Genomic DNA, 22,859 nt, shown 5'->3' with positions numbered 1-22,859 from the left:
CTGACCCATATACATAGACTTGGAATCACTGGCCACTTTAATAATGGAACACTAGTCACTTTAATAATGTTTAAATAATGTTTACATACTGCTTTACTCACTGTATATACTGTATTCTATTCTACTGTATTTTAGTCAATGCCACTCTGACATTGCTCGATCTTATATTTATATATTTCTTTATTTCCTTTCTTTTACTTTTAGATTTGTGTGTATTGTTGTGAATTGTTAGATATTACTGAACTGTTGGAGCCTGGAACACAAAGCATTTAGCTACACTCGCAATAACATCTGCCAAACATGTGTATGTGTGTATGTGACCAATACAATTTGATTTTGAAACAATATGGCATTAGATGAGCAAAGTGGATTGGATAACAATTCGGCTCCTCGTAGAAATGAATTCATGCAGTCTGTCTCCATTCATCTGAGTCTCGATAGCTCTGATCACTAGGGTACATAAAGCAAGCAATTGGCCAGGCAGCTGTAATGGAGTCACTATTTAAGTTGTCTGACGTGTATCGTAATAAACTAAGTTAAACTAAAGTTGAAGACAGCACTTTATAAAAACTTAATAGGACATTATAAAGTCTTCATACGCACTAAACAAATGGTTCACAAATCATTTAGTTTAAAAAAAAGTTGATATAAGGGGGGTGTTTGCTTTTTTTTCTCCAAATATAATCTCTTCTCAACAAGCTTTGTTACTACACTGAGTCATGGAGTAATGTGTACTGCCTTTTGTGTTATGGTCTGGCTGTCTGTGTTTTGTAAATAGATACATAGTCAGAATGATATCAGATAAATATCAGTCCTGGTCATGTTCTATGGGAATTCGTAATACTGTCCCTTTAAATTAAAGTCCACTCCTTCTTCTCGACTGATGTGTGACGTAGCTGTTTATACGACTTGCAAAGACAGTACAGCATAAAGATATGCCGAAACTGCTTCTTCGATAGAAATCCCCCAACACACTTGTATGCGATTTAGCTAGCATAGCGCATGCGCAAAATACATCATCGGGTCTAACGGACGTGTGGCTCCGGACTGCAGTCCGTCAAATGATAGGCACTCCTTCGATATTAATATATATATTTTTTTTCACACTGAAATCATACGTGTGTTCATTGTACAATCAATTACTGAGAGAGAGCCTCAAATATAACATTAATTTGTATATAGGCTATCCACTGTATAGCCTACATGATGTCGGTTCCTATTTCATTCATGTCTGGTCACATTCGCGTGGGGTGGGCCAAACAAAAATACTCTAATGATCGGTTGACAATAGAGCATACCACAATTTGTTTTTTAATATATTTTTATTTATTTAACCTAGGTAAGTCAGTTAAGAACATATTCTTATTTACAATGACAGTCTACACCGGTCAAACCCAGACGACGCTTGGCCAATTGTGCGCCACCCTATGGGTCTCCCAATCAAGGCCGGTTGTGATACAGCCTGGAGTCGAACTTGGATGTCTGTAGTGACGCGTTTAGCACCGAAATGCAGTGCCTTCGACCGCTGCGCCAGTCGGGAGCCCGATGCATGCGATGGCTGCAGGATGAAGTTGGTGAAGGGCAGTTGCAGAAAATTTGCAGTCAAAACTTCATGACCTTTGATCACATGATTTCTGTAAAGTTCATGCAGTCGATTTGTAGGTGTAAATTTGATTATTTTTTATAATGCAACACACTTTGAAAAGCATGTGAACAACGATGGTCACCGATTTGACAAAAGTGTTCCGCTCGAACACACATATTGACTTTTCCCTCCCCAAACCCCGGTCTGGTCTCTCGAATCTGCTTCTCGACTTGTTTCCGGAATTATTGTGATGTTGCGCCTCTCGGTTTGAAATCTGTGCTACTGAGTTTGAGAAACACACACACCCACAACATTGTTTTATTAGGCCTACACCATTATGAAATTATAAAAGTGCTGTGAACTAATTAAGATATAATTTCTCCAAAACCTTGGTAGGTTGAACGGAATTGGTTGGGTGGGCGTCTTTTAAATTGTTGTGAAATTGTCATGTATGCTGTATTTCGCAATATTCCGTGGATTGGATGGTTACCGGAATAACTGGAATTTGAACAATGAGTCACGCGATTTAAAAAAAAAAAAGTCACCTTTCTCCACGAACAAAAAGACTAAAAATGCTTTCAGTTTTTCACATATCTACATTGACGAAAGGCTTCAACTAGGACAGGTGCCTTCTCCAGCCCACCCTGTGCTATTGCCTAGAGGGTGAGGAGACAGTTGTGACAATCGCTTTCACGATATGTGAGGCAAAGGTCCGAAGGAGGAATCGGTCAAACTGTTGCTGAACACAAAGCTCGTGTTACTATGGAGATTCAGAGGAACGGATTCAAAAGAGAAAGTTACATTCTCTCTGTGGACGTGGGGACAACATCGATCAGATGTCACGTTTTCGACAAGGAAGCCCAGATTCGAGGATCATGCACCACCAAGGTATTGGATAGGCTAGATTCAATAGAGCTATGATACATTGAAATGACGTTTATCTGAATTAGGCATGCTAAATAATATGAATTATAATTATTTAATGAATTATGGACCCTGGTTAATGTTTGTTTCTGACACGCATAATCTTCACATTGTCAATTTGACTGGTATATGTTTATAGGTGAATCTCTTGTATCCTGAACCGGGCTTGGTCGAGTTGGACCCCGAAGAGCTGTGGAGAGGATTCGTTAAGGTGGTGAATGGTGCTGTGCAAGGTTTGTACCATTTCCCTCTCCATATTGATAGGCCCACCATGGCATGTTTAACCCCCTTCTCATATAGTTCCAGTCCTCTAGGGTTTGCACCGCCTCTGGTTTTCATCCTTGCCTTATAGGTGAATCAGAGACTGAGGTGTTGGAGATCTCTCTAGTCAATCATTGTCATTAACTAATAAGCAAATACCTTATTATTATTATTATTATATATTTTTTTACACTGCTAGGCCGAGCCAAGTCGAGCTGTACTGGGCTGGCCAGGTTAGGCATCCACTGTAGTTGCTGGAATAATGTTAGAAATGACAGTATGGTTTGGGTAGGCACTAGAGTGTGAGTCAGGTATAAGAGTGAGGAAGAAACATGTAACTAAATTGTACAATTTTGTGATAAATTATTTACCCTTTTATGAGCCCTTTATCTTCAATACATTTGACACACTATGTCTGTCTATCACACATACGGACTGATGGGCATGAAGTGGACTGAAATAGGTGCTGTCACTTACTTTGGGTCCTGGTACTGTTTATATTTAGTTTCCAGAACTAAGTTTCTGTGTGGCCCGGAAGTCAAGCACTCCTGATGGGGACGATATTCCTAATCTTATGTATAGACGGCCTGGTCCTAAAATAACTCTTGGTTCTATAAACTTTTGGTGTTGACAAGGAACCAGATTGGTAGATCTATAGATAGGCTCACTGGTTTGGATATCACAGGAAACGGATTGGTAGACTTATCGGCAGGGTCACTGGTTTTGATGTAACAGGAATCAGTTCATCATGTCCGACAGAAAACCAATCTTGTGGCGTTCTAGAGATCCAAGATGCTGTATCCTTGTTGTACCCTTGAGCTAAAACTGCTCCAGGGGCACCGCACTGTGGCTGACTCTGGCTTCCAAACCCTTCGGGGTGTTAACGTGTTTCTGTGGAGTTTGTGCTAAGGCAGGGTGACATATTCTGCTCCTGGAGTAAAGCTACAGGGTCTGTGGGGGATTGGGCTAAGGCAGGGTGACACATTCTGCTCCTGGAGTAAAGCTACAGGGTCTGTGGGGGATTGGGCTAAGGCAGGGTAGCGTCAAAGATTTTTTATAACTAACCCAAGATAGATCACCAGATGTTTCCAATGGAAGCAAATTAATGATAGTGAGCAGAACAAGCAAGGAGGTGGGCAGAGCCAAGTATGAGCTAGTGAGATCCTATTGGCGTGTTCTAGCATTTATTTGCTTATTTACGTTCAGGAACGCAGACTCTGAAGTGCTCGTGTGCAACAACTAAATTCTCCCATGCACTCCTTCTAAACAAGACATTTTTTGTTGTTGACACTTTGACAAAAAGGGTGAAGTCTTCAAAACGCAGTCCCCTCTGTTTGTTACAGATTGTAATTTTGGAAACGGAAAACTGTATGGAGATCGAATGTTTCATTGATGAGAAAATGAGCAGAATGTCGACCCCAAATTCCATCTCGCTCCATCTTCATCCAGATTGCATTGGCCAGTTCGCTTCCTCGCATCACCATATTTGGTAGTGAGTGGAAACGCCAACCGGATGCTTCACATTTATACAGCCGGTGAAATATCTGGCTCATTGTTCTGTCTGTGGTAACGCATTCTGGTCCTGGGGTAGAGATGCAGGGTCTGCTGGCTTCTGCTCAGGTTGCTGGGCCAGGGGTGGTCCAGGGGTGGTCCATGGGTAGTCCAGAGGGGGATTTTGTTCTGGGAATCTCTCTCTTCTGCCATATTTTTTTTAAAGAAAAGGAGGTCTGATGCTAATGTAGTTTTGATGGCAAGCTGTTTTTAGCACGGCCTCACTTCTGCCACAAACATACAAATGTTCACATACTGATAGCGTTGATGAATGATGTGTATGTTCTTTGTCTCTCACCTGGGTGTTTAGACTCAGGTTTACAGATGCGTCAGATGGAGACCCTGGGCATCTCCACTCAGAGAGGCACCTTCACCACGTGGGACAGGTGCATTTTCACATAGGCTAAAATCACAATGTACAGTCTAGGGAGTACACAGAACATTCAAGGATAATACACACAGCAGGGGTCAGCAGTGTCACCCTGTGAGGGACTATGTGGTCGCAGGCTTTTGTTTCAGCGGAGTAACAACACGTGGTTAGACTATGGTTAGTTGATTTAGTAGAATCAAGCTTGCTACTGCTTAGCTAGAACAAAAGCCTGCACTCATACAGGCCCCTGTTGATCCCCAGGATGGAACAACAGTACAGTATGTTTGTATCTGTGTTGATATCCTACTTCACACCTCTCTCTCTCACACCACACACACACACACACACACACACACACACACACACACACACACACACACACACACACACACACAGGAAAACAGGAGTTCCCTTTCACAACTTCATCAGCTGGCAGGACTTGAGGGCAGTGGAGATGGTGAGGTCCTGGAACAACTCCTGCACCATGAAGGTTAGTCTGGGGTCACCGAGAGGTCATAGTTCAGCTGACCTTGTGATAATATAGTATAGGGGCCTCTATCTTTGGGCTCCGATTATTATTATTATTAGTCATGATAACTTGCCTTGCATTTTGCTATTCCAAACAAAATGCTATTACTAGCAAAGCAAATCACATCAAAACATGGATTTGGATTGTACTTTTGTATATGCAATTTGTCTTTTAGCTTACTGTTTATACTAAAAAATAAACTAAACAAAATAGGAATGATAACTGTGGCTGTGTTGTGTCCGTGACAATGGCAGGCGATCCACGGCGTTATGATGGTGCTGCACTTCCTGTCCAAAAATAAGCGCTTTCAGGCGGCCAGCCTCATAGTCTTCTCCACCCAACACGTCACCTTCCGCCTGGCCTGGGCCCTTCGACACTGGAAACAGGTGTGTGTGAGGCAGAGAGGTTCAAGTGTTTGGAGGGGGGTGGCGGGGGAGTGTGTGTGTTGGAGGGTAGGTGTGATGTGTGAGAGCTTGGCACCTGTTCAAATAGGTGTTAGTGTGTGTGAGACAGAGAGGGAGAATGTGTGGGTTGGGAGGTTTTTGTCCACATTCTGTAGTCAGAAATGACGTTCTGTAGTCAGAAATGACGTTCTGTAGTCAGAAACGACGTTCTGTAGTCAGAAACGACGTTCTGTGGTCAGAAAGTCCTCTGCTGTTTCTATCAACGGTATGTCTGACACAATAATGGGCCTCTATGAATGGGCTTTGGTATTATACTTTGACTCCTCAGCTTACTGTGTAACATGACTTCTACCCCAGTTCTCCCTGACTCAGGACACACGTCATATGAGGACTGGCCTTCATGGACTCTGATTGGACGTACTGCTATAATAATATCACTGGCACACCGGCCAATAGTGGAGAGAAACTTTTCCTAGGATCGCCCTACATTGAGTTGTTGTTGACCTAAATCTAACTATATAGGCTACTGATGGCAGATGTGGCGAAAGCCGACCTGGTAACACTTCAAACACTAATGGCCCAAAGGCACGCTGGGCTTTTCAATAAGATCATAATACAGAAATATTGTGGTCTTTATAGAACAGAACAGTCACTGGCCTCCAGTTCTTTTAGGAGCCTTGCATGTGATTATTTGGGAACTGATTGGGAGCAAGAGAACACAAGGGGGTGATATTTCTTCTCCTCTATGTCCTCACCCCTCACAGTTAAGTCAAGCAGTAGCAGAGGGCACCTGCTGCTTTGGGACGATAGACACCTGGTTGCTTTATAAGCTCACAAAAGGTAGGTTCCCCCATTCTCGTGTGTATTCGTGTACAGTACGTGACTGCCCAAGCCTGTATGTGCGAGTAGTATTCATGTATATCTCTCAGCTAATTGATTGTGTGTGTATCTTTAAGCTTTGTTTATGATAAGGATGGCACACACTCCAGAGAAATTAAATTAATATTCTTTATTTGAATAAAAAAATTTTTTAAATGTTGAACCAACAGAAACAGAAGTCCAACTCTCCTGCTAGACACCTTTTTCTATAACTGTTCAAATCCATATCTTCAAGCTTCCCAAAATACTGATGTGTTAAAGGGGAAAATCGACCAAACCAACTTTTTCCTATAATTTACAGTGTTCAATAACACTAGTATGTGAGAACAATATTTTTTTGTGAACAAATGTTTCATTTTGCCATTATAACAAGGTTGGTAGCATCAAAACCCACAATGCAATGCTCTCTATGCGCAGGCTGGCTAGCTAGGTAGCTTGTTGGCAAACATAACTACATACAATAATACCAAAGTCAACATCAGCACGTGAAGCAGCTAAATTGGCTGCAAAAATTACCTAAATAAAATGTACTATCAATTTAGGAGTCTAAAATAGCACCATGTTCAACCTGCAGATCGATGTGCCTCACAGTGTGGAGTCTGACATTCACAATGCAGCCTGGACTGAAGAGGCAAAATGAAATGACCCCGGGAATTGATAGATCACGCAGAGATGCACCAAAACAATATAACATTGAAAATAGGCGTTATGTTCCTTTTTAAGCTTGTGTGTGTTTCCATGTTAATTATGATTTGTCACAAGGTTCTGGGTCTATACACACACACATACGCAGTTCTCCTTGCGTACGCAGGTCTCCTTGCGTATCCACACGCACATACGCAGGTCTCCTTGTTTTCTCAGTCCTACTGCAGTACTGTGTCCTCTGAAATCCCTCAGACATGTTGCACGACACAGTAACCAGGCAATATGAGTTAATGATTCATGTTCTTGGACAAGTTGCAGCTGAAAATGAGCTGTTTTTAGTTAGAATCTGGTTCAGTGTCTGTTGTACATGGTCCCTGTTTAAATAAACAAATCAAATCTGTCTCTCTTCTCTAACCGATTCCAGGATTGGTCCATGCCACAGACTACTCTAATGCCAGTGCCACTGGGATGTTTGATTCGTACCAGGTCGGTTTTTCCTTGTTCGCGTGTGTAATAACTTTGTATCAGGGTTGGGGTCAATTGCATTTAAATTCAGTTAATCCAGGAAGTAAACTGAAATTGCAATTCCACTTTTTTTTCTCATAGAGATGCATTGTGTCTTTGTGTGTGTGTGCGTGCATTCCCTACAGTTGTGCTGGAGTGAATTCCTCTGCTGTCTAGTCTCGCTGCCTCTATCCATCCTCCCCAAAGTACTGAACACTGGGTGAGTCACATGATACTGGTCACATGACTCACCTTTTTAAATGAATAAGGTTGGTTCTCTGTCGAGATTGCAGTCAGAAGTGAGAGATCAGAGGAGAACATGCCACTTAAATGGCTGTTAGAATCCAAAAAGAAGGCCTGTATAATGTAGAGATTAGAAGATAATTTACTGAACTGTAATGTTTTTTTAAGCACTTTGTATCGTCCCCTCCTGTACAATGTATACTGTATATTGTCTGTTGTTTTAACTTAGTTTTCATAATGCAAAGCAAATTTATGTGAAAAACAGACACTAAAATGCTGATCAGCAAAGCTACGTTACAGCAGCATACAGAGGCTACTGAGTTCTGTCCTGTTGTAAATTAGCTATCTTCCCTGCAATGGAATGGTATCAACCACATATTTGATGTGTTTGATACCATTCCACTGATTGTTACTGCAGCCATTATTATGAGCCATCCTCCCCTCAGCAGCCTCCACTGGTGTGATAGAAATGTCTGATATGGCTTGCAGAGAAGATAGCTAAGTTACAACAGGACAGAAATTCAGCAGCCTCCACTGCTATCACGCATGGTCTATTTGTTCTCTTCTCCTTGATATCTTTTTCATTGATTTAACTAGGCCAGTCTGTTTAACTAGGCGATATCTAGTTACAGTGATAAAGCCAGATTAGATGTTGATTTATTTATATTTTTATTTATATATAATACCTATTCATTCATACATGATCTCCTCTTCCCCCTTCTGCTTCACCAGTCACCGCTTTGGCTCAACCGATCCCTCCATCTTTGGGGTGTCGATCCCTATTATGTCTGTTGTGAGTATCTCTCATCTTTGCATCACTATCTCCACGTCTTGGAATGAGTCTGTTATCTTTATGGCTTTACGGTATCTTTGTTTTGTCTGGTCACCAGCCATGCTAGGTCAGTGTGTCTTCAGGTTATTGTGCTCTCTTTGTGGGAATATGACCTATCAAAATATCCACTTGCCTCATTCATTTTTAGCATCAGCCGTTTATTACATGTTTCTAGAAACACACAGGGGATACATACACACAGGTAATATATATCTATATACACACACAGGTAATATAGTACATTCAGAAAGTATTCAGACCCCTTCACTTTTTCCACATTTTGTTACGTTACAGCCTTGTTCTAAAATGTATTCAATTACATTTTTTCCCCATCAATCTCTACACAATACCCCATAATGACATTACAATACCCCATAATGACATCACAATACCTCATAATGACAAAGCGAAAACAGGTTTTTAGAATTGTTTTGCAAATATATTTAGAGCTAAAAACATAAGTATTCTGACCCTTTGGTATGAGACTTGAAATTTAGCTCCGGTGCATCCTGTTTCCTTTGATCATTCTTGAGATGTTTCTACAACTTGATTGGAGTCCACCTGTGGTAAATTCAATTGATTGGACATGATTTGGAAAGGCACAGACTTGTCTATGTAAGGTCCCACAGTTGGCTGTGCATGTCAGAGCAAAAACCAAGCCATCATGTCGAAGGAATTGTCCGTAGACTTCAGAGACAGGATTGTGTCGAGGCACAGTTCTGGGGAAGGGTACCAAAAATGTCTGCAGCATTGAAGGTCCCCAAGAACACAGTGACAAGAAACAAGATTCTCTGGTCTGATGAAACCAAGATTGAACTCTTTGGCCTGAATGCAAAGCCTCACGTCTGGAGGAAACATGGCACCATCCCTACGGTGAAGCATGGGGGTGGCAGCATCATCCTGTGGGTTGTTTTTCAGCAGCAGGGACTAGGAGACTAGTCCGGATTGAGGGAAAGATGACTGGAGCAAAGTACAGAGAGATCCTTGATGAAAACCTCCTCCAGAGCCCTCAGGACTTCAGACTAGGGCGACGATTCACCCACCAGCAGGACAACGACCCTAAGCACACATCCAAAACAACGCAGGAGTGGCTTCGGGACAAGTCTCTGAATGTCCTTGAGTGACCCAGCCAGAGCCCGGACTTGAACCCGATCTAACATCTCTGGAGAGACTTAAACGTAGCTGTGTAGCGACGCTCCACATTCAAACTGACAGAGCTTGAGAGGATCTGCAGAGAAGAAGGGGAGAAACTCCCCAAATACAGTTGTGCCAAGCTTGTAGCTTCGTACCCAAGAAGACTCGAGGCTGTAATCGCTGACAAAGGTGCTTCAACAAAGTATTGAGTAAAGGGTCTGAATACTTATGTATATGTGATATTACAGTCTTATTGTTTTATTTCTAAATTAGCAAAGACTTCACACACAGGTCAAATATATATATATATATATATATTCTTTTTAAAAATGTATTTATTAGGGCTCCCGGGTGGTACAGCAGTCTAAGGCACTGCATCTCAGTGCTAGAGGCGTCACTACAGACACCCTGGTTCGAATCCAGGCTGTATCACAACCGGCCGTGATTGGAAATCCCATAGGGTGGCGCACAATTGGCCCAGCGTTGCCGGAGTATGCCGTCATTGTAAATAAGAAGTTGTTTTTAACTGACTTGCCTAGTTAAATAAACAAGACATGCGATAATGACTGATACTGAGAATGAATGTGGAACAAAGGGGATATTTTGAAAGTTGTTGTCTGTTTGTTTTAATGTGACTGGCCATTTGGACCTTGGTTTATGGACTCTAGGTAAAGTTTCACTGTTAAATACACACTGCAAATATCTTCTCTGTTTGAGTTGACCAAAGCAGGTTTTTCAATGAACACTGACATTTTCTGCGTAGTTCACTGTTCGACAGTTTACTGTCCGATAGATCACCCAAAAGTCTTAGTTGGTAGTTTATTGGATGATGGAAATCCCGTCATTTATTTGGGGTAAAGGTCGACATATTGATTGAGTTATAACTAGTTATAACTATGTCTAGGTAAAGACCAACAGTACCAGTCAAATGTTTGGACACACCTACTCATATTTTCTACCTACTCATCTTTTATTTATTTGACTATTTTCTACATTGCAGAATAATAGTGCAGACATCAAAACTATGAAATAACACATGGAATCATGTAGTAACCAAAAAAGTGTTAAACAAATCAAAATATATTTTATATGAGATTCTTCAAATTAGCCACCCTTTTCCTTGATGACAGCTCTGCAAACTATTGGCATTGTCTCAACCACCTTCATGAGGTAGTCACCTGGAATGCATTTAAATTAACAGGTGTGCATTATTAAAAGTTAGTTTATGGAATTTATTTCAAATGAAAAAAAAATCAAATTAGCAAAGAGAAATTACAGTCCATCGTTACTTCAAGTGCAGTCACAAAAACCATTAAGCACTATGATGAAACTGGCTCTCATGAGGATCGTCACAGGAAAGGAAGACCCAGAGTTACCTCTGCTGCAGAAGATACTGATGGACTTAGTTCAAATGTAACATGTTTCAAGTTAAACTAGTTTGTTTGTATCCTGTTTAGTGAATGATTACTGTGAGTATTAATGGAGTTTAGGCCATGAAACTGTGTGTATGCTAATTTAGAAAGGTTGACCTAATCTGATAAGAGGAAATTGCCTCGGATCAGAGCGCAGGGTCAGGCCCAGAAGATGGATAGCTAAACAAAGAGAGGACCATGGGGATTCCACAGGGGAAAGGAGGGAAACTCATTTGGGTCATAAAATGTATAGCTGGGGAGGTGACGCCTACAAGACGGTGGTGACTAAAATGAGGGAAGAGTATAAGATGTGTTGTGTAACTTTCTAAAATGGATGCACTTAGCTGACTATATCCTTGGTAATAAACTCTTGAAACTTATCTTGAGCTTTTGGTCTCAATTCCTTATTGCAAAGAGGTAGCAATAGCATTTTTCTATTTAAGTGAGGATCCTTTCATGAGAGTTACCAGCCTCAGAAATTGCTGTCCAAATAAATGCTTCTGAGAGTTCAAGTAACCGATACATCTCAAAGTCAACGGTACAGAGGAGACTGCTTAAATCAGGCCTTCATGGTCGAATTGCTGCAAAGAAACCACTACTACAGGACACCAATAAGAAGAAGATACTTGCTTGGGCCAAGATACATGAGCAATGGACATTAGACCGGTGGAAATCTGTCCTTTGATCCAAATTTGAGATTTTTGGCTCAAACCGCCATGTCTTTGTGTGATGCAGAGTAGGTGAACGGATGATCTCCTCATGTGTGGTTCCCACCGTGAAGCATGGAGGAGGTGGTGTGATGGTGTGGGAGTGCTTTGCTGGTGACACTGTCTGATTTATTTAGAATTCAAGGCTAACTTAACCAGCATGGCTACCACAGCATTCTACAGTGAAACGCCATCACATCTGGTTTACGCTTCGTGGGACTATCATTTGTTTTTCAACCAGACAATGACCCAAAACACACTTCCAGGCTGTGTAAGGGCTATTTGACCAAGTAGGAGAGTGATGGAGGGCTGCATCAGAGGACATTGCCACATTTTTTAAATGTTTAACACAATCACCCAACCTCAACCCAATTGCGATGGTTTGGGATGAGTTGGACCACGGAGTGAAGGAAAAGCAGCTAAGAAGTGCTCAGCATATGTGGGAACTCCTTCAAGATTGTTGGAAAAGCATTCCTCATGAAGCTGGTTGAGAGAATCCCAAGCCTGTGCAAAGCTGTCATTATATATGTATATATTTTTTTACCTTTTATTTAACTAGGCAAGTCAGTTAAGAAAAAAATCTTATTTTACAACGACTGTCTACCCCGGCCAAACCCTCGGGATCACAGCTCGGGATGAAAACAGGGTTTGTAGTGACGCCTCTAGCACTGAGATGCAGTGCCTTAGACCGCTGAACCAGGGTCTGTAGTGACGCCTCTAGCACTGAGATGCAGTGCCTTAGACCGCTGCGCCACTCAGGAGCCAATCGAGGCAAAATATAAAATATATTTTGATTTGTTTAACATTTTTTGGGTTACCACATGATTCCATGTAGTATTGTTTCATAGTTTTGATGTCTTCACTACTATTCTACAATGTAGAAAATAGTAAAAATAAAGAAAAACCCTTGAATGAGTAGATGGGATCCAAACTTTTGACTGGTACTGTACATATTGATTTGAGTTATAACATGTCTTGATAAAGACCTACATATTGATTGTTTTGAGTAGGATGTATCCCCCTAATGGTTAAGGTTAGGATTTGGGGTCATAAATCTGTTACCTCTCACCATGTAGATGGCAGACCAGCAGGCGGCCATGTTTGGTGAGTGCTGCTTCGACATCGGTGATGTGAAGATCACCATGGGAACGGGCACCTTCATGAACATCAACACTGGGAGCAAGCCACACACGTCTGTGGCCGGTACGTAGCTAACTGCTTCATCACAGATCACAGAACTATGAGGCAGATATTTCACCGCAGAAATGTGGTTGACCTTCTGCACATTTTTTTAAATCAATGAAACATTTCATCTCAATACAGTTTTCTGTTTCCAAAACTAGAATCTGTTACAGAGTGGACTAAGTTTTGTAGACTTTGCCCTTTGCCAAAGTTATACAAAAATGGTCTTGTTTAGGATTGCAAGGGTGAATTGAGTTATTGCACATTCACGCTTCACAGAGTAGGCGTTCCCTAATGGAATTATGGAAATACATGCTGGAACCAATAAGCTCTCGCTAGCTCATGCTTGGCTCTGCCCAGCCCCTTGCTTGTTCTGCCCACTAGGATTCATTTGCTGCCATTGGAAACGACAGGCTGCGGTCTATCTTGGGTTAGTTATTCAAATGACTCAGATATGGACATAGTCCCACATAGCTAGCTAGAGGCTACGCCCTGCCTCAGAGATGAACATGGTCTCACTTACCATCACCCTCAGTATGAGAAGTATTCTGAATGGGGAAATCTCCATTGAAATGGATTTTTAGCTGAGGGCTATGCTTAAACTGTGACTAGGAAATTGGCCCTCAAAGTCAACATGCAATCAGGCCTACACACTCACTCATTCATGGACACAAGGGCTAAGTCGGGGCTGGTAAAAATCCTCCTTAAGAGCTACTGGCTGGGCAGGCTGTTGTTCCATCCCTGCTCTAACACACCAGATTCTAAACTGTAAGCAGGTTTATTCCACAAACAAACTCAGCCCAGAGCCCTATGAAAGGGTTAAAGTTCTCCATCACATTGGATTCTGGAGAAATCTGCAATAAAAAAATAATCTGAGCAGGGGGGGGCAACCAACCAACCAACCAACCAACCTGATAGAGCTTGAGAGGATCTGCAGGGAAGAATGGGAGACGCTCTCCAAATACAGGTGTGCCAAGCTTGTAGCTTCGTACCCAAGAAGAGTCTATGCTGTAATCACTGCCAAAGGTTCTTCAACAAAGTACTAAGTAAAGGGTTTGAATACTTATGTAAACCTGTTTTTGCTTTGTCATTATGGGGTATTGTGTGTAGATTTGATGAGAATAAAACAAAAATAATTTAATAATTTTTTAGAAGTAGACTGTAACGTAACAAAATGTGTGAAAAGTCAAGGGAATAAGCACTAAGTGTAATTTGTGGCTTTTGCTGAATGCGTTCAAATGATCTAAACCCGCGCTTTTGCAACTGCCTGTAAATACCCACAATCCATTTCAAAGTGAATAATGGCAGACCCTTGTGGCAAATGGCTTTTTTTTGCGTATAGGCCTACTGTACCTCTGATTTGACTGTGGCACATTGGTTTGTGTAGACTCTGGTCCTGGATGAGACAGATGTTTAGATTCGGATTTATTTCCTGCAGTGTCTATTATTTGTCCAAAAGCTTTCTCACTCTATATTGCTATAGAATGTTCACAAATGTCTTAGTATATGCAATTCTCAAATATTCTAAGAATTTCTGAAAATGGGAAAATGACCATATCTAAGTTCTCGCTTGTCAGAAAATGTACAAAAGTAGTGTAATATTTTTTCTGGTGGTGTATATAAACAGATTTTAATAATATTTTATGTTGCTAAAATTCTGTCAGTTCCATTTTTAAAGGGGCAATAACTTCAGTGATAATGCCCTCGAAGCCGGTGTTTGGAGGATATATTGGCACGGGTGTTGTTAGGCCCGAGACAAAGACGAGGGCCGGCAAACCTTACCACTATATCCTCCAAACACCGGCTTTTGAGGGCATTATCATTTTTATAACTGGTTAAGAAGATGTTACATATTTACATATTTTCATTCAAAACTTTATTTTGATTAATTTAATCATACTATTTCATTCTTCCACTAGATATAGTCCCGACACAAATCTAGGGTTGCTACTCAAGCCGGCTGGTCCATAGTTCTATCGGTTCGGTTGCCAGAGACGCGACCCAGTTGTTCAGTCTTTTTGTTCTGTGTTTATGGACGCGACCCAGTCGTTAGTATGGCAACGGAACATTTAGAACAGTCTGGCAACGTTCTTATCTCTTGCTAGCTAGCTAGCTACGGCTAACTTAGTCACGTCAAAAAGCCAGAATAGCAGCAAAGCAGCCGCATTTTCATTTTTTAAAGCTGTTTTCTAGTGAAATGTTTTTGTTGGTGTTTAAAAATATATAGTCATGTTAAAATACCTATCACATTACACATTTAGTAATGACAGAATGCATTTGAAACTTCATGCACAGTACTAAAACGTTTGTATGACCATACAATCAGCTTATTTTATCAATAGCAGTGGGATCAAAGGTGCTTGTGCATTCATAACCACACTAAAGACGGCATTTAACAATAACCTAAATAAAGACGGCCCTTCTAAACGCCTATTTCACACCACAGCCTGCTGAATTATCAATATCACTTCTCTTTCATTAAGGTTTTTGGCACAAATTCAAATTTAGCGCTGACTCCCCCATGGATTGAGGTTTCAGAATTGTCTCAATGAAGAGTTCGGGGTTCGACTAGACACGTGTAACATGCACGCGCAGTTACCAAGCCTGCTAGAGTTGGAGACAGGCGGACGAGCATTATCCACCATCGTAGTACAGATGAAGCCTGAGAAGGAATGTGAAGCTGGTTAGCTTTAGAAACCCAGAGAAGATCTAACTTGCTTTTGTAGTACATACCACACAGATTCCCAGGCTTTTCATTTTGTTTTTCTTTTCGCAAATATTTTTTTTTGGGGGGGTATTCTCTCTAGCTCAGTAAACAACAATATCAATGAATAAGACACTTTTACAACAAAAAAGTATGCAGTTCAGACATTGTCCCAGGTTGTCATGGAAATCTGTTGCTTGTACAGGTCTCTACCCTGTTGTGGGGTGGAAGATCGGCCCAGAGGTGGTGTATCTAGCAGAGGGCAATGCAGCAGACACTGGCACAGCCATTAAGTGGGCACAGGAGCTGGGTGAGTCTGACCACTGGCATGATGCCTGTTTGGCAACAATCCAGGAGCTCTGTAATTACGATATTCTCAAAAGTAAGGGGAAAGACGCCAACCATGAGTAATTCATATATTGATTCATATATTGATATTTGATAGAAAAAGGGCATGAAAACGCATATAAGTTCATATTTATCCCATAGTTTGGTGATGTCAGAGGAAGTGACATCAGTTGTGTCGTTCCAGAGCTGTTCTCAGATGTACGGGAGACGGATGCCATGGCCAACAGTGTGGCCAACTCGGACGGTGTGTGCTTCGTTCCCTCGTTTAGTGGCCTGCAGGTGAGTGTGTGTATGTGCACAGGAATGATTGAAGTGTGTGTGTGTGTGTGTGTGTTTGCTTGCACAGACACACACACAGACACACACACACACACACGCGTATACTGTGTATTGGTTTCACAGTGAGAGTGTTAATGACAGTTGGGTGTGCCATCAGCCTATGAGTTCTGTGGTTTTGTGGGTGTTTCTGGGTGACCTTGGAAGTAGTGTCATCATGAATGTGTCTACAGCGTTGTCATAACGTCGTCTTTTCCTTCTCTGCCTACCTTTGTGCAACCAGCTTTTGTAAGTTTGTCTCTTGTTTCATTTCATGTGAGTTTACGCTCCCAAAACATGCTGGAATAATGTTGTGTTTGTGTATATGCCTTTGTTTATGTGTGTGAAATGTTGTTTATATATGCTCTTGGGTTTGGTTATTTATGTATATATGTGTATGTGTATGTATATGTAGGGCCCTATAAAATCAGTACAATGTTTTGCCTGATTCCGTTTACTGTTTTCCCAAATTCCGTTTTCTCAGTTTTGTATTTACAATTTTCTTTTTTTCATATTATTTTCTGGTTTTGCCTTTTCAAAATCACACTTTTTTTATTTTTTTTATAGAAAAACAACAAAATTAGATGTTCTATGTCCACAACAATGATTAAACCATATCAGGAGACCACTTTTGCGGTCTATGTAAAAAAAAAAAATACAATACATTTATATTTTTCGGTGTAGTTACCCTGTAATGGAAGTGTGCAGCAGCCAGAAACGGTTGTTTGGCTAGCTGTGTTTCTGTGGCGATCATGTGATTGCAGAGTCAGAAACCGTTGTTTGGCTAGCTGTGTTTCTGTGGCGATCATGTGATTGCAGAGTCAGAAACCGTTGTTTGGCTAGCTGTGTTTCTGTGGCGATCATGTGATTGCAGAGTCAGAAACCGTTGTTTGGCTAGCTGTGTTTCTCTGGCGAGCATGTGATTGCAGAGTCAGAAACCGTTGTTTGGCTAGCTGTGTTTCTGTGGCGATCATGTGATTGCAGAGTCAGAAACCGTTGTTTGGCTAGCTGTGTTTCTGTGGCGATCATGTGATTGCAGAGTCAGAAACCGTTGTTTGGCTAGCTGTGTTTCTGTGGCGATCATGTGATTGCAGAGTCAGAAACCGTTGTTTGGCTAGCTGTGTTTCTGTGGCGATCATGTGATTGCAGAGTCAGAAACCGTTGTTTGGCTAGCTGTGTTTCTGTGGCGATCATGTGATTGCAGAGTCAGAAACCGTTGTTTGGCTAGCTGTGTTTCTGTGACGATCATGTGATTTGCAGAGTTTGCAAAACAAAATGGCCACTGGATTGATGCAAATAATCCTGATCTCATTCTGCCAGGCATATAGGCTATGTTGTAGTTTACATTTAACTGAGGAGGTTTTTTAGGAAAGCCTTTCTTTCTCTGCTAGCAGAAGGTTATCATTAGCATCATCGCTATCGGCTACACAAAGATTAGACATACGTATCCCCCACCCACACACACACACATTGCCGTTGCAGGACAATACAAATCACTGTTGCATTTTGTTGATGTCTCATGATTAACTTGGGCAAGTTAATTAATTTTGTAATAAATTCAATACATTTATTTGAATATTGTTGAAGTCCATTTGAATATCTAGATTCCGTGATTCTGTTAGCGTTCTCCACATCGTAGATTTTATAGGGCCCTAGCTGTGGTGTGTTAGTGTTAGTGTTGTGTCCTCACTATGTATGTTTAACGTGTTTGTGTGTTCACCAGGCTCCTTTAAACGATCCCAAAGCATGCGCCTCTTTCATGGGCCTAAAACCATCCACAACCAAGAGTCACCTGGTCCGAGCCATTCTGGAGTCTGTTGCATTTAGGTCAGTGTGTTTGCTTGAGAGTTTGTGCGTGCCTACGTGTGTGCGTAGATGTGTGTTGGCGATATTGGTCAAGTTATTCATATAAATTCTGAATTTATCGATAAAGATGAATTCATTGTGAAATGAATGCGGGCACAAAGGGACAAAATGGTGTTTTGAAGACCAAAATAGTAATAAGTAATCTATCTGAAGGTTCAGTGCCTTCGGGAAAATATTCAGACCCCTTCACTTTTTCTACATTTTGTTAAGTTACAGCCTTGTTCTAAAAATGTATTAAGTCCAACATTTGTCTCAGCAATCTAGACAATACCTCAAAATGGACAAAGCAAAAAAAAAACGTTTTTGGGAAATTTTGGCAAATGTATTACAAATAAAAAACATTTTAATACCTTATTTAAATAATTATTCATACCCTGTTAAATTGAATTGATTGGACATGATTTGGAAAGGCACACCTGTCTATATAAAGTCTCACAGTTGACAGTGCATGTTCGTGCAAAAACCAAGCCATGAGGTCGAAGGAATTGTCCGGAGAGCTCCAGATCTGGGTCGAGGCACAGATCTGGGGAAGGGTACCAAAACATGTCTGCAGCATTGAAGATCTCCAAGAACACAGTGGCCTCCATCAATATTAAATGGAAGAAGTTTGGAACCACCAAGACTCTTCCTAGAGCTGGCCACATGGCCAAACTGAGCAATTGGGGGAGGAGGGCCTTGGTCATGGAGGTGACCAGGAACCTGATGGTCACTCTGACAAGAGCTCCAGAGTTCCTCTGTGAAGATGGGAGAAACTTTCAGAAGGACAACCATCTCTGCAACTTTGCACCAATCAGGCCTTTATGGTAGAGTAAAAGACACATGACAGCCCACTTGGAGTTTGCCAAAAGGCGACGGTTCACCTTCCAACAGGACAATGATCCTAACCACACAGCCAAGACAACGCAGGAGTGGCTTCGAGACAAGTCTCAAAGTCTGGCAACGACAATCATACCACTCTCAAAGTAGGTCACTCATTTTACCCATTCTAACGTTCAATCAAACAGTAACTGAATGCCTCGATGCCTGTCTGCCTGCTTTATATAGCAAGCCACGGCCACATGACTCACTTTTGTAGGATCGATCCATTTTCGTGAACTGGGTGATGTACCTAATAATAAACTGTCCACGTGTATATTTGAAGATGTGTGTGTGTGTGTGTGTGTGTGTGTGTGTGTGTGTGTGTGCCATTTCGTAGGAACAAGCAGCTCTATGAGACGATGCTTAGAGAAACACACATTCCCATCAGGAAGATCAGGTAGGCCTACAGTGGAGTACTCCCTATATGTTTCAGATAATCTCAAACCATTCTTTAGATTGTGATTGTTACTGATTTTTACGGATCTCTCTACAGTGCCGTGAAAAAGTATTTGTCCCTGTAATTTGAAGTGTTGTCCACATACTTTTGTATTTTTATATTTATTTATATATATATATATATATGTCTATCAATCATGAATCCTCAATGTTTTGTGTGTGTGAGACAGGAGTGTGCAAAGATATTTATATATTCTGAGGTGCATGTGTGTCTGATTTTATTATTTGTGTGTATGCAGGGCGGACGGTGGCATTTGTACCAATGACTTTGTCATGCAGCTGACGGCGGACCTGTTTGGCAGGAAGGTCGCTCGGCCGACCCAACACGAAATGTCCTGCCTGGGGGCAGCCTTCGTTGCTGGACTGGAAGTTGGTACGTCCCGCACGCACACACACACACACATACACATACACATACACACACACATATACACACACACACACACACACACACGACATACACACACACACACGACATACACACACACACTCGACATGAACACACACACACACACACACTCGACATGAACACACACTCGACATGAACACACACACACACATTCGACATGAACACACACACACACAGGTAGATCTTCCAGAATGGTATTGAGTCCTGCTGCTTATACAAGTAGGACTAGGTAGACCGAGGCAGAATAAAGGATATGTTTGCTTGGGCAGTCGTTTTTACAGACAGTGTGTGTTGCTCGCTCTCGAGTAGATCAAATCAATGCAGGTGTAGAAGCACGGTGGCTAGGAAAAACTCCCTAGAAAGGCCAAAACCTAGGAAGAAACCTAGAGAGGAACCAGGCTATGAGGGGTGGCCAGTCCTCTTCTGGCTGTGCTGGGTGGAGATTATATCAAGATGTTCAAATGTTCATAAATGACCAGCATGGTCAAATAATAGTAATCACAGTGAACATGTCAGGGTTCCATAGCCGCAGGCAGAACAGTTGAAACTGGAGCAGCAGCACAGCCAGGTGGACGAGGGACAACAAGGAGTCATCATGCCAGGTAGACCTGAGGCATGGTCCTAGGGCTCAGATCCTCCGAAAGAGAGAATTAGAGAGAGCATACTTAAATTCACACAGGACACCTGATAAGACAGGAGAAATACTCCAGATATAACAGACTGACCCTAGCCCCCCGACACATAAACTACTGCAGCATAATGATACCCCGAGGACACCCCCGGACGGGGCCAAATGGGCAGGATATAACTCCACCCACTTTGCCAAAGCACAGCCCCCACACCACTAGAAGGATATCTTCAACCACCAACTTACCATCCTGAGACAAGGCTGAGTATAGCCCACAAAGATCTCCGCCACGGCACAACCCAAGGGGGGGGGGCGCCAACCCAGACAGTCAGTCAGTCAGTCATGTCAGTGACTCAACCCACTCAAGTGACGCACCCCTCCTAGGGACGGCATGGAAAAGCACCAGTAAGCCAGCGACTCAGCCCCTGTAATAGGGTTAGAGGCAGAGAATCCCAGTGGAGAGAGGGGAACCGGCCAGGCAGAGACAGCAAGGGCGGTTCGTTGCTCCAGTGCCTTTCCGTTCACCTTCACACTCCTGGGCCAGACTACACTCAATCATAACACTCAATCATATGACCCACTGAAGAGATGAGTCTTCAGTAAAGACTTAAAGGTTGAGACCGAGTCTGCGTCTTTCACATGGGTAGGCAGACCATTCCATAAAAATGGAGCTCTATAGGAGAAAGCCCTGCCTCCAGCTGTTTGCTTAGAAATTCTAGGGACAATTAGGAGGCCTGCGTCTTGTGACCGTAGCGTAGGTGTAGGTATGTACAGCAGGATCAAATTGGAAAGATGGGTAGGAGCAAGCCCATGTAATGCTTTGTAGGTTAGCAGTAAAACCTTGAAATCAGCCCTTGCCTTGACAAGAAGCCAGTGTAGAGAGGCTAGCACTGGAGTAATATGATCACATTTTTTGGTTCTAGTCAGGATTCTAGCAGCCGTATTTATCACTAACTGAAGTTTATTTTGTGCTTTATCGGAGTAGCCCGAAAGTTGAGCATTGCAGCAGACTAACCTAAAATTAACAAAAGCATGGATACATTTTTCTGCCTCATTTTTGGACAGAAAATGTCAGATTTTTGCAATGTTACTACGTAAATGGAAAAAAGCTGTCCTTGACACCGTCGTGATATGTTCATCAAAAGAGATCAGGATCCAGAATAACGCTGAGGTCCTTCACAGTTTGAGATGACTGTACAACCATCAAGATTAATTTTCGGATTCAACAGAATATCCCTTTGTTTCTTGGGACCTAGAATCACTGCAACAGAAACTTAATCTCCCCCTGTCTCTCTCTCTCTCTCTCTCTCTCTCTCTCGCTGCCCCTCTCTCTCCTCTCTCTCTCGCTGCTCTCTCCTCTCTCTCTCCTCCTCTCTCTCTCTCTCTCTCGCTGCCCCTCTCTCTCCTCTCTCTCTCTCTCGCTTCTCCTCTCTCTCTCTCGCTGCCCCTCTCTCTCCTCTCTCTCTCTCTCGCTGCCCCTCTCTCTCCTCTGTCTCTCTCTCTCGCTGCCTCTCTCTCTCTCTCGCTGCCTCTCTCTCTCTCTCTCTCTCTCTCTCTCTGCCTCTCTCTCTCTCTCTCTCGCTGCCTCTCTCTCTCTCTCTCTCTCTCGCTGCCTCTCTCTCTCGCTGCCTCTCTCTCTCTCTCTCTCTCGCTGCCTCTCTCTCTCTCTCTCTCTCTCTCTCTCGCTGCCTCTCTCTCTCTCTCGCTGCCTCTCTCTCTCTCTCTCTCTCTCTCGCTGCCTCTCTCTCTCTCGCTACCCTCTCTCTCTCTCGCTGCCTCTCTCTCTCTCTCTCTCTCTCTCGCTGCCTCTCTCTCTCTCTCTCGCTCTCTCTCTCTCTCGCTACCTCTCTCTCTCTCTCTCCTCTCTCTCTCGCTACCTCTCTCTCTCTCTCTCTCTCTCTCGCTCTCTCTCTCTCTCTCTCTCTCTCGCTGCCTCTCTCTCTCTCTCTCTCTCTCTCTCTCTCTCTCTCTCTCTCTCGCTGCCTCTCGCTACACTCTCTCTCTCGCTGCCTCTCTCTCTCTCGCTCTCTCTCTCTCTCTCTCTCTCTCTCTCTCTCTCTCTCTCTCTCTCTCTCTCGCTGCCTCTCTCTCTCTCTCTCTCTCTCTCTCTCTC

At 42.5% G+C, this 22,859-nt stretch overlaps 1 protein-coding gene across 3 annotated transcripts in view; it reads left to right on the top strand.

Annotated features, from left to right (window-relative positions):
• The first annotated feature begins 1,425 nt into the window (after positions 1 to 1,425).
• Positions 1,426 to 22,859, top strand: part of gk5 (glycerol kinase 5) — a 37,873-nt gene continuing 16,439 nt past the window's right edge. For 2 of the 3 annotated variants that reach the window (XM_065005943.1, XM_065005942.1), the window contains exons 1-15: positions 1,603 to 2,473; positions 2,649 to 2,742; positions 4,632 to 4,707; positions 5,088 to 5,181; positions 5,475 to 5,606; positions 6,389 to 6,464; positions 7,573 to 7,634; positions 7,799 to 7,872; positions 8,628 to 8,688; positions 13,057 to 13,183; positions 16,072 to 16,176; positions 16,399 to 16,493; positions 18,253 to 18,356; positions 19,591 to 19,650; positions 19,949 to 20,082. In XM_065005943.1, the coding sequence (XP_064862015.1) occupies positions 2,348 to 2,473; positions 2,649 to 2,742; positions 4,632 to 4,707; positions 5,088 to 5,181; positions 5,475 to 5,606; positions 6,389 to 6,464; positions 7,573 to 7,634; positions 7,799 to 7,872; positions 8,628 to 8,688; positions 13,057 to 13,183; positions 16,072 to 16,176; positions 16,399 to 16,493; positions 18,253 to 18,356; positions 19,591 to 19,650; positions 19,949 to 20,082 (1,420 nt within the window). In that variant the 5' untranslated portion in view covers positions 1,603 to 2,347. Of the gene's footprint in view, positions 2,474 to 2,648; positions 2,743 to 4,631; positions 4,708 to 5,087; positions 5,182 to 5,474; positions 5,607 to 6,388; positions 6,465 to 7,572; positions 7,635 to 7,798; positions 7,873 to 8,627; positions 8,689 to 13,056; positions 13,184 to 16,071; positions 16,177 to 16,398; positions 16,494 to 18,252; positions 19,358 to 19,590; positions 19,651 to 19,948; positions 20,083 to 22,859 lie in introns of those variants that run through there. The other variant, XM_065005944.1, reaches the window with a different exon arrangement.

The sequence above is a fragment of the Oncorhynchus nerka genome, linkage group LG20, assembly GCF_034236695.1.
Source record: "Oncorhynchus nerka isolate Pitt River linkage group LG20, Oner_Uvic_2.0, whole genome shotgun sequence".
NCBI lineage: Eukaryota > Metazoa > Chordata > Actinopteri > Salmoniformes > Salmonidae > Oncorhynchus > Oncorhynchus nerka.
Note: the sequence above shows the minus strand (reverse complement) of the source record. Positions and strands in the feature narration are given on the sequence as shown.